At 42.3% G+C, this 12135-nt stretch overlaps 1 protein-coding gene across 12 annotated transcripts in view; it reads left to right on the forward strand.

Moving 5' to 3' along the window:
• The window catches only part of PCDH15 (protocadherin related 15), a 771473-nt gene that overhangs the window by 147612 nt on the left and 611726 nt on the right, over positions 1 to 12135 (forward strand). The window contains exon 1 of one of the 12 annotated variants that reach the window (XM_045024739.1): positions 9513 to 9630. The exons of the other annotated variants lie outside the window; for them this stretch is intronic. Within the exon in view, the coding sequence (XP_044880674.1) occupies positions 9624 to 9630 (7 nt within the window). The 5' untranslated portion in view covers positions 9513 to 9623. Of the gene's footprint in view, positions 1 to 9512; positions 9631 to 12135 lie in introns of those variants that run through there. 12 annotated transcript variants of the gene reach the window in all.

Here is a 12135-nt window from a genome sequence, read left to right on the forward strand (position 1 = left end):
CAATTAGCTATCAGGTGAGAGTTCATTCAGATCCTGCTTACAAATGTATAAGGTGTGGTCCCTTTCTGAAGGAAACAGGCTAATACAAACTGTTTTGAGGATTGGATAGCTTTTTTTAGGATGTTAAAATAAGTTAAACTATTTATTACTTCACTCATTGCTAGAACATTAACAATAATTTGGTATTGGGTTTTGTTACCAGGACCTCCGTTTTGCTTGTTGTTGTACACCACCAAACATGAAATTATTTTAAATGTTTATTAAAAATACAAAAAAGGAATTTTTAAAAAGTCATTTTAAACTTAAGGCTTCATTTTCACAAACTTGTATTCCCTCTTCCTCTCTCTTTTTGCACAAAATGGGATGGGGAGTTTACTTAAAGTATTTTAAATGACAATGTTTTACTGGGTGAGGAAAAAAACATTTGGGTGGTAATTCTCAGGTTCTCAGGCTAAAATCCAATCTTCTTCCTTCTTAAGACAAAACAATGTGGGAAAAAAAGAATAGAAAAATATAGGAAATGCAGTTTGGCTCTGATACTTGCAGCTCAGTTCAGATTACTGGAAGTCTACAATATAGGGTCAACAATCTAATTACCCACTCCTGTACCCTGGTTTCATTACTCTGGCTCTGGAAAATGTTTGGGAAACTTTGCTGTTGTATGCTGTTTGTGGAAGCAAATGATTTCTGTTGGTTTTTGATAGCGGTTGGACTTTTCAGGAATTGCTATTTGTTTACAAATCTGGTCACAGCAGAGGGTTGCAATGTCATTGTCCTGGCTGGTTGAGCCAAATTCTACAGAAACCAAAAAGAGTGAATGCAGAGGAAGAATAGATCTTATTGGGGGATAGTGAATGTTCTCAATGTCCCCTCCTTCTATGGTCTGATCAGAGCATGTTTTGAGGATCAGAAAATGGAAAGCCTTAATAGTGTGATGGGATCCAGAATGCAATGGCAGTACAATTGATGAAGGTGGTGGTGGTGCTCAATCTACCCCAAAGTTCAAGAGCTGCCAAGTGCTCTCCAGAAATATCCAAAAAGAGATAGCAACATTGTCTCATCAAAAGTGTCCAATCAAAATAAATTTCTGATGGTCATACATGCACATTTTCTCTTGTCTTAAGATGATTTTGGTCTATTGCTCTAATAATTTATTAATCTCACCAGAAGCCTTGAAAAGTAGTAGTTAACAGTTATGTCAGTTGAAACAAACTGAGTTCTCCCATTTATTGAACTCTATTTTTGTTTGTTCTTCAATAGTAAATTTTTCATATAGAAGTTAAAATAACATCCTGCTTTGGACCAGGTAAAATTTCAAGCATGTTAGGGTTTAACTCAATAAGAGATACCCACTTCAGTTAACATTATAATTTCCATCATAAACTCCTGCGACTTTTTAAATAATTCACTTTTGGAGGTGAAAAGTCCAACTTTTGTGCCCAACGATGATTTGCCACCACCAATTTTGAAAAGTTTGAGCACAATCCATTTTGCTCATTTTGAATCATGGGAATAGGGAAAATCACACTTCTAATTGTTAAAACCATGTAGGTAAGTAATCCCCCCTTTTAAACTTAGTTCCAGCAAAAAAACAGATGAAGTCCAGGATTTGAAACATCACATGGACATATACCTTATTGAGATGTAGCATTTTCACCTGTTTTGAGAAAATGATGATAATAATAAACAGTACCAATTGTAACCATCTTGGGTTTCGTAAAATAACAAACCAGTGAATGAGAAAGGAATAAAACAAACTGGAGAGTTTCTGTAGTGAGCTGCTGCACACAGCCATGTGGTGTTCCCAACCCCTGCCTTCAGATCTCCCAAATTCTATGCTCATAATACTTTATGAGAGAGCATCTCTAAATTATAATCTTCTACAAACATATCTCTACATCTTCCCTTAAAAAACACAAATTAACTCTTATATGCATATATATAAACAGCTGACATCTATTAACACATGCATCAAATTCTCAACCCATGCAGTACATTTCCATAAACCGCACGTGTCAACTGCCTCAAGAGGAGAGGTTTACCAGAATATGTATAGACCTTTCCACAAGTCCATTTGATTGGTGGTAATTTGGACTTGATGTTTGGGGATGAAAATCCCAATATATGGCAAATTGACTAAAATCTGAACTGGAATATTGCAGCCCTTTATTGCTAAAGACTTCATCTGAGTTCCATGTCTGGAGAAGATTCCTTTCATGCCGGCTATCCCTGATTTACCATTAGTACTGTGCAGTGTGCAAATTTCTGGATGAAGAGAATAATAATCTGTGACTATTAAATAATCTTTTGATTGCCAGGAAAATAAACCAGTGCTGACCTTCTCATAAGGCCTTTGTGGAACTGTAGGAGTTCTCAGTGGCTCTGCTTGTTGGCATGGTTTGTATTTCAAGCAGGAAAGGCAGTTTCCTATCACGTTAGTGATGTTGTGATTGATCCGCAGCCAATAGAGCACCTCTTGTGCTCATTGTTTCTATTTCTCAATTTCTAAATGACCCTCATGGATCTTCTATAGCAGGGGTAGGCAACCTCTGGCACGCGTGCCAAAGGCGGCACGCGAGCTGATTTTCAATGGCACTCACACTACCCCGGTCCTGGCCACCGGAATTTTAATTGAAGCTTCTTAAACATTTTAAAAACCTTATTTACTTTACATAAAACAATAGTTTAGTTATATATTATAGACTTATAGAAAGACACCTTCTAAAAATGTTAATGTATTACTGGCATACGAAACCTTAAATCCGAGTGAATAAATGAAGACTCGGCACACGACTTCTGAAAGGTTGCTGACCCCTGTTCTATAGCATTTCTCTTCAGAGACTCATTGGAATTACAACCTTACTGCCCTTGAAAATCACTCCATCTATCACAGTAAATTCATGTCTGAAGTTCCAATAGTCTCTTAGAGTTGAACAGGAAATGTTTATTTCTTCAGGCCACCCTTTAATTATCACTTCTTTAAGGATTCCCAATGATTCATCTTTCTCCATTTCCTCTCTTACTTGTTGCAGTTTCCTGTTAGCTATGGGAATTGATGTTACAATCAGATCTACATAGGCTTTCATCTCTAAAGTCTTCTCTTGTTTCATTGTGGCCACTGCTCTGGAGAGTGCATAGGCAGTGAACATGAATTTACCGGGTGTCCAGATCACAACCAAATCATACTTTTGCAGCTTTATCATCGTTCTTTGAATTCTTAAGGTACAGTCATTTAGGGAAGGGGTGGCCAACCTGTGGCTCCAGAGCCACATGTGGCTCTTCAGAAGTTAATACGTGGCTCCTTGTATAGGCACCAACTCCAGTGCTGGAGCTACAGGCCCCAACTTTCCAATGTGCTGAGGAGTGCTCACTGCTCAACCCCTGGCTCTGCTTCAGGCCCTGCCCCCACTCCACCCCTTCTGCCCCCTCCCCTAAACCTGCTGTGCCCTTGCTCCTCCCGCCTTGCCCCCACAGCCTCCTGCACGTCATGAACAGCTGATAGGGAAGTATGGGAGGCACTGATTGGTGATGAGTGGGAGACACTGGGAGCGGGGGCAGGGAGCTGATGGGGGGCGCTGCTGACCTATTACTGTGGCTCTTTGGTAAATTCTAGCACCTTCTCAGGCTCAGGTTGACCATAAATATACTGATTGAATCTCTCACAAGCAAACAGTATTTCTAAAAGCTCCTTTTCAATTTGTGTATATCTGCTTTCTGCCTCAGTCAGTGATTTGGATGCATATGCCAGTGGTTGCCAACAATCCTCGTGTTTCTGTAAAATCAGACTGTGAAGCATCTGCTGAAATTTTAATAGCCTTCCTGGTGCATAGAACTTCAACTCTGGTTCTTTTATCACTTGTTGTTTTAAACCTCCTTCACAGAGCAGTCTCTCTCTTAACACGTTGTCTTTAATGCCACAAATGATTCTGTCTCTGACCTAGAGACTCTGTCAGCTCACCAAAGTCACAGGTTTTACTGAGTTTCCTTAATTTTGAGACACATTGCTCTATGGTGTCATCATTTTTTTTGCATGCATGTAAAAAAAAGTCTCTCTCAAAGGTTTCATTCCTTTTTGGCATGCAATGTTCCTCAAATTTAGTCTGTATTTTACTTAACTTCATGCTTTCACCTTCTTCAAACTTAAAGTTGCTATAAATATTCAATGCTTTCTCCCCAACAACATGCAAAAGAATTGATAATTTTACTTTATCATTTTTCTCCTCTGCCTCTATGGCTGCTAAATACAATTCATATCTGTGTCTGAATATTTTCCAGTTCCCTGCAACATTGTCTGATAATTGCTGAGGGAATGGAGGTTGCAACATATCTATTTTTGGTTTCCCCACTTTCTTAAGCTAGTCAAGCTACTGTTGTGCTCACCAAATACATGCAAAAGCATGTGCCTGATGCTCCACATGCTTCTCTGGTTTCTCCCTTTGTCTTTGATTTCAGTTGTCAACACAGGAGTTAAAAATAAACTGCAGTTATTTGAAGTTTATTTAGCACTTCTGACACTATGTAAGGATCTTGGGGTTCATTAAATAAAAAAAACATTGAATGAGAAAAGAATACAATGTTTAAAAAAACAAACTGGATGTTATATCCTTGGGGCAGCCGGTGTAGGAAGCAATCACTTGAGGCCAGAGAGCAGGCAGCTAACCAAAACCTCCATTTTATTTACATATATACAGAGAGCTCCTCAGCCGGTTGAAACCGGTTGAGCTAACCCATAATAATCTAACTCAGTTGCCATAGCAACAAAACCATGACAACCAAATACACAACATATTCCTCCCCCCCCTAATAAGAACATCCCCTAAATAAAACACACACTAGACTAGAGAAGGAGGGTAGACTGCCTCCATTCCCGGCTAAACCCTGGGGATTATTTTGCCCCATAACCGTGGGTTCGCCCTAGCTAAAGATCCAGCCGATGAGGAGGCCTTCTGTCTCTAGGTGGATTACGGCGAACTACTGGTGTTATTGCACCCGAAAGCACTAGGGGCTCAGGGTCCGCAGCACGAACAGGTGAGGAGGTGGTATCAGCTCGTGCTGGGCAAAGGGGTATCTCAGCCGCCGGCAGTAATGGAGAACAGTCAGAAACAGGTGACTCGTGATTCGATCCCTCACCAGAAGAGGTGAAGTCAGACCCCTCAACTGCAGATGGGTCCTGAGGACTGGCATGACCTGGCAACAGCTGATCTACATGTCGCCGCCAGGTAAGATTCTCTGCAGTCCGGACTGTGTAGGAAACAGGTCCTGTTTGAGTGATGACTGTGGCCGGAACCCATTTAGCTCTGGAAGTATAATTCCGAGCCAAAACTGTCTGTCCCGGGCTAAAGGTTCGGTCTTTTGCTCTGGGTGCCCGTCTGATGACTTGATATTGCTGCTGATGTTGCACAATTTGTCGGGGTTCAGAAGGTTTCAGCAGATCAAAGCAAGTGCGCAGCTGTCGTCCCATCATTAGAAAGGCCGGAGATGCGTGGGTCGTAGCATGAGGTGTGTTTCTGTAGGAAAGTAAAAAGGTATCCAGACGCTTTTGAATGGAGTGTTGTCCCCTTGCTGATTTCAAAGCGTTTTTCATTGTCTGCACAAATCTTTCAGCTAATCCGTTGGTGGACGGATGATATGGTGCTGACGTGATGTGGTGTATCCCATTTGCTTTCATAAAATTTTGAAACTCCTGAGAAACGAACTGTGGTCCGTTGTCGCTCACAAGTTGTTCTGGCAGACCAAAAGGACTAAAGAGTCCTCGTAGTTTTTGGATAGTACTCTCTGCAGAAGTGGACTGCATTATAGAGACTTCCGGCCATTTAGAATGGGCATCTATTGCCACCAAGAACATGCTTCCTTCAAGGGGGCCAGCAAAGTCAACGTGAATACGTTGCCACGGGTTTTCAGGCCAGTCCCATGGGTGTAGGGGTGCCCACTGGGGTGCATTCCTCACACCCTGACATGACATACAAGCTTTTGCCTTCTCTTCAATAGCGCTGTCCAGTCCAGGCCACCAAAAATAGCTTCGTGCAATTTCCTTCATGCGCACTATTGCACAATGACCGGAATGTAGCTGTTCTAACATCTGTGATCTCAGTGGTGGTGGAATAATGACACGTCTCCCCCACAACAAACAACCAGATTGGACCGATAACTCCGTCCGCTTGGACATGTAGGGAACAAGGTCGGATGAGACCGGAGAGGTTTGTCGAGATGTTCCATGCATCACCAGGTCCATAACGTGGGACAATACTGGGTCAACGCGAGTTGCCTTCTTTATCTGAGTAGCAGTGATGGGTGTATTCTCTACCTGTTCAAAGTAGATGATTTCCTTGTGGGCACTATCTTGGTGTTTGACCGGCAAAGGCAACCTTGAGAGGCCATCTGCATTGCCGTGTAGAGTGGATTTCCGATATTTGATTTCATATGTGTGTGCTGAAAGTAACAATGCCCAACGTTGCATACGACTAGCAGCTAATGGGGGAATGCCTGTGTAAGGTCCAAAAATTGATGTCAGAGGTCGATGGTCTGTGAGAAGAGTAAATTTTCGCCCAAACAGGTACTGATGAAACTTCCGAATTCCAAAAACAATTCCTAATGCCTCACGTTCGATTTGGGCGTAGTTAGTTTCTGCTTTGCTTAGAGTGCGTGAAGCAAAAGCAATAGGTCTCTCTTCTCCTGAAGGCATAATATGTGACACGACTGCTCCCACTCCATAAGGGGAGGCATCGCAGGCCAATTGCAGTGGTAAGGATGGATCAAAGTGCGTTAGAACTTCAGAATTTAGCAATGCATCCTTAGCTTTGTTAAACGCAACATCACAGGCTTCAGTCCACTTCCAGGCCTTGTTCTGCCCAAGGAGCTCATGAAGTGGTTTTAGCAGTGTGGCTAACTGTGAGATGAACTTTCCATAATAGTTCAGGAGTCCTAGAAAAGAGCGCAGCTGGCTTACATTTCGAGGTGGGGGAGCCTCCACAATAGCTTTAACTTTTGCAGGGGCCTTATGAAGACCTGCAGAATCAATGATGTGACCCAAATATTCAACAGAGGGCTTGAAGAATTCACACTTGTCTTTGCGAACTCGTAGGCCATACTCTTCCAGTCTTTGTAGGGTAGCCTCTAAATTCTTTAAGTGATCCTCTTCATTTCTTCCAGTGACCAGGATATCATCCAGATAGCACTGAACTCCTGACAAGCCACACAAGATCTGGTCCATAGCCCTCTGGAACAGGGCGGGAGCAGATGTGATTCCGAAGGGTAGGCGACAGTATCGATAAAGCCCCTTATGAGTCACAATAGTCAACAGCTCTTGGGACTTTTCATCGACGTGCATCTGTAAATATGCTTGACTCAGATCAATCTTACTGAACTTTTGTCCCCCAGCCAGGCCTGCAAAGAGGTCATCGATGCGGGGAAGCGGGTATTGCTCTGCACACAACACTGGGTTGACAGTGACTTTAAAATCACCGCAAATCCGGAGAGAGCCATCTTTCTTCACGATTGGAACGATAGGAGTGGCCCATGAGCTATGGGTAACTGGTATTAGGACTCCATTGGTGACCAGGCGCTCCAGGTCTGCTTCAACTTTTGGCCTGATGGCATATGGCACAGTTCGGGCTTTCAGATATTTTGGTGGACTGCCAGGTTTAATGTTCAATGTCACAATGATTCCCTTCATACTTCCCAAATCATCTCCAAAAACAGCAGCATGTTTCCTTAGTATAGGGGTTAGACTGGTTTCTTCTTTAGTCATCCGGTGCACTTCTGCCCAGTTCAGTTGAATCTTCCCAAGCCAAGACCTACCCATTAAGGCTGGGTAGTTACCTCTCACCACAAACAGTGGCAATTTAGCCACCTGTCCATTGAGCTCCACCTTAACATCAATAGTGCCCAGCATAGGCACAGCTTCTCCCGTATATGTCTTCAGAACAGTTTTTGTTGCCTTAAGCGGAAGATGCTGTAGCTTTTCTTTATACACAGTCTCGGAGATCAGTGAGACGGCTGCACCGGTGTCCAGTTCCATGCGTATACGTTTGCCATCCAATAACGGGGTTACCCAGTATTCATGTGAGCCCATTGCCAAAGACAAAACATGCAGTGGCACTTCCTCTTGCGATGAGGTGTCACCTTGATCATCCTGGGTCTGCTCTAGGGTATGCAGGGTTCCTCTTTTTGTCGGCCAGACCACAGGCCTCTTTTTCTTTTGTTTACAGGCACACTCAATGTGTCCCTTTTTGCCACAGTGTCGACACACCAGGTCCTTACACCAGCATTCTGATGCCTGGTGACCCGGCTTACCACAGCGGTAACATTCTTGACTCTGCACAGTTTTGTGGGTCGGTTCTTGTGACACTTTTTGCACCCTAGGGGGTGCACCGATGTATTGTGCCTCCCTTGTAGCCAGTTCCATGGAGACAGCAATATCAACAGCCTTCTGTAAGGTAAGCTGAGCCTCTGTCAGTAGGCGCTTCCGTATAGCTTCACTGTACAGGCCACACACTAACCTGTCACGCAGGGCATCATGTAACATTTCTTTAAATTCACAGTGTTCTGCTAGCTTTTTTAAAATGGCTACAAATTGTACAACTGTTTCATCTTCCTTTTGGTCTCTTTTGTGGAACCTATATCTTTCAGCAATTACCAGTGGTTTTGGGGAGAAATGAGACCCCAGGATTTCCACAATGTCACTGTAAGATTTAGTCTCAGGCTTAACAGGGTGTAGTAAGCTGCGTAGCAGAGAGTAGGTTTTAGCCCCTACAACAGTTAAGAATATTGGCACCTTCTTCGCTTCTGTAATGTCATTTGCAATACCAAAAAGCTCAAAACGCTCAGTATACACATGCCACTGCTCTGTATTCTCATCAAAAGGCTCCAGGGGCCTGGTCAGAGTAGCCATGATTTTTAGTTTCACTTTCACAGTCAGTGCAAACAAGCAGCTTTTTTTGTTTGTTTGTTCTTTACCTTAACTTCTACTTCCTTCTGTTACTGGAGCAGCACCGGAGTCTCACCCTCGTCGCCAGTGTTATATCCTTGGGGCAGCCGGTGTAGGAAGCAATCACTTGAGGCCAGAGAGCAGGCAGCTAACCAAAACCTCCATTTTATTTACATATATACAGAGAGCTCCTCAGCCGGTTGAAACCGGTTGAGCTAACCCATAATAATCTAACTCAGTTGCCATAGCAACAAAACCATGACAACCAAATACACAACACTGGAGAACTTCTGTAGTGAGCTGCTGCACATAGCCATGGGGTGTTCTCAAACCCTGCCTTCAGGGCACATCTCCCTATTCCTATGTTCATAATACTGTCCCTTATGAGGGAGCGTCTCTAAACTATAATCTACTACAAACAGATCTCTACACTAATGACAAGTTATAAACTTCTGAGCATTCTTAGTGGGTATCTGCTAAGATTTTAGCATAGCCCTAGTTGAAGTCGTATCTTCTTTATGATTTAACTTCACAGTGAGAGGGAAAGGAGTGAAGAGGGAACATTGGGAGAGGTAAAGATGGATGAATTACACAGGTCCTTGAATTGAGCATGAAAAGCTTGAACTTGATGTGGAAAGAAAAGTAAAATCAGCGACGAAAGGATTAAGAACAGGAAGTGCCATTGGCAGAATGACGAATGAAAGGTGATGTTACTAACAGCATTCTGAGTGAACTGGAGAAAGTGTGCTGAAAGTTGCAGTTTTTGATATCTGGAATTTGGTTTAACAGTAGAGCTGAAGAACACCGAATGGAGTTTAGAGAAGCAGAGTAATAACTAACAAAATATGTCAATATTTGACAAAAATTTTGGGAATAGAGGAACTGAAGACAACAAAATCACAATGGGCCTGGGTGATGGGGAGAACTGTGGCGGTGTTTGTGAGGGAGGTAGATGGAAAGACTCCCTTTCCTTCCACCCTGGCCTACATCTCAGATCTCATTTGTCTCAGTATTGTGTATGATTCTGCATAAAGAGTTTAAGGTTAAAAGTATTTATTTTTAGATTTATATAGACATTCATGAATTGTAGGATTGCAATGAGTTATCATAATTGATTACTTACAGTGGCAGCTCCAGTAATGATTCATCATAAACAGTTGTTGTCTGGATATTTGAGTTTTTAATTAATTAGTGTGCTTATGGTTCCATTATAAAGGTTAGCTTGCCAAATACTAAATGTTTTTTTCTTGTATGTGGAGTCTTTCCCCCCCTTTTTTGAAGTCTTTCCTTTTTACTCTCATCTATATCTTCAGATTGATTTAGGGTGCTTGTTATGAGCAGGATTTCTATCTGTAGTGGAAAAACAAGCTCCTCTGCCTGTTGCTAGGGCATAAAGTTCTTCAATCAAGCAGGTTTTTTTAGGGCACATTAGATATGTTGAATTTTAATACCTTTATAAAGAGAGAAAATCTCATAGGTATACTACCTCATTCTGCATTTCATGAGGGCAAATACAAAGCTGCTGTGTTCCATATGAATTTGACATTTCTGGAACTACAGAACAGCCTTGTTTATAATGAATTCTTTATTTAATTTTCTTAACAGACATTATAGAACATAAATTATATTATCTGAATCTTAAATTGTAGTATAGCCAGAATATCATGGAGACTTCATAAGACTCTTTAGCAAAGTGAAAAGAACCATAATATTAAGGATGATACCACAATATGTGACACAAGTTTCAAGACAGCAACTTTAGCCTCCTTAAAATTACACTGTGAACTTGCACCTTTCCTAACCTGCTCATCAGATGCAGTCCACAGACTCTGTACATTCTAAACCCCTCTTTTTCCTGGGATTTGGTGCACACTTACACACAAAAATAGTAATGAGGTAACACAAAGATCATCTGAAATTTTCTCCCCACGCTTGGGTGCTCTTAGGGTTCCTTCCTCGGGATGGTTTAGCCCACAACTGGTGTTTGTATGCAATGTTTAAAATATTCTATAATCAAATGGCTTTTTAAGTTATGGATATACGTCTTCTGTGTTCAGGGATTTTGGTAAAACTTTCAAATGTGTGTAAAACAACTTTTCTTTCCATCTCTATTCTGAGAACTGTGATAAATTACAGTAAATGTTTTATGAAATAATTAAGGTATATTTAAATTATCTTTTATTTCCTGACTACCCGGCTAAGTGATAGAGTGTTTGTGCTGGTCCTTTACTTGCCAGACAGTCAAAATCCATCATTGGGTTGCAGATATTGCTTTACGTGTTTCAACCTTGGGCTATTCTGCTGCCTCTTTATCAGGAACAATTTGTTAAACTCAAATTAACAGTATATTTACTGTTGCATTCTCTTAAATGGAATATGTGGGCTAAAGGTTTTAACATAACCCAGTCCCGGTTCAATACTAAACAATGTTAAACAAAGTCCAGGGTTTGGCGCACACAGACCTCAGCCTGCTTTGTACCAGGGCAAACACATAATTAAACATCTTTTTTGGCTTTCTATTAAAGATACAGAAAAGAAAGAAAAACAATAAAATCATTTGAAATGGTAAGTATTAAGTAAGGCTTTAGTTTTAACAACATAGCTTGTTCCTTTTCTTTTGGTGGAGAAGTTTTTAAAGGGCAACTCCCTTTCACCTCTGATTTGACAGTCTTTTAGATGGTATCAAAGATGGTGGTAATGATCCTTTTGGAGAAGAGGAAAGAAAATAAGTTAGTTGAGATGGGCTGGAGCTGCTGTTGCTGCTGTTACTATTCAATGCTGATTCACCCCAGGGAGTGGCTGGGATTCAGCTAGAGCTGGTAGAGGTGGCAATCTCGGTCCCTCATTCTGGTCCATTCTGGCCAGCAGCCACAGTCCCAGGGCACCAGGCACCAGCAGGAGAAGGATATGGGGGAGCACCACAGCTACCCACACCATGGCACCAGCCAGTGCAGTAGCTGCCGTGCACTGCCCAGCTCCAGGTTATGGCCTGGCCAGGGGCCAAGGCCTTGGGGAGGGAGGAGAGGAAGAGGCGGGGCAAGCAATTACCTGAGGAGGAACAGGGGTTGTGGCAACAGAGAGGGATGGGGCCTCATAGAGAGGGGCGTGTACAGCCCCTCCAATTTTCTGTCTAGCCCACCTCAGCCCGCACAATGGGAAGAGGCTGCTGCTGCCCCTGACCAGGAGAAAGGCAGGGAAGCAGGAATCAG

This window comes from Mauremys mutica, chromosome 7 (genome assembly GCF_020497125.1).
Source record: "Mauremys mutica isolate MM-2020 ecotype Southern chromosome 7, ASM2049712v1, whole genome shotgun sequence".
Lineage (NCBI taxonomy): Eukaryota > Metazoa > Chordata > Testudines > Geoemydidae > Mauremys > Mauremys mutica.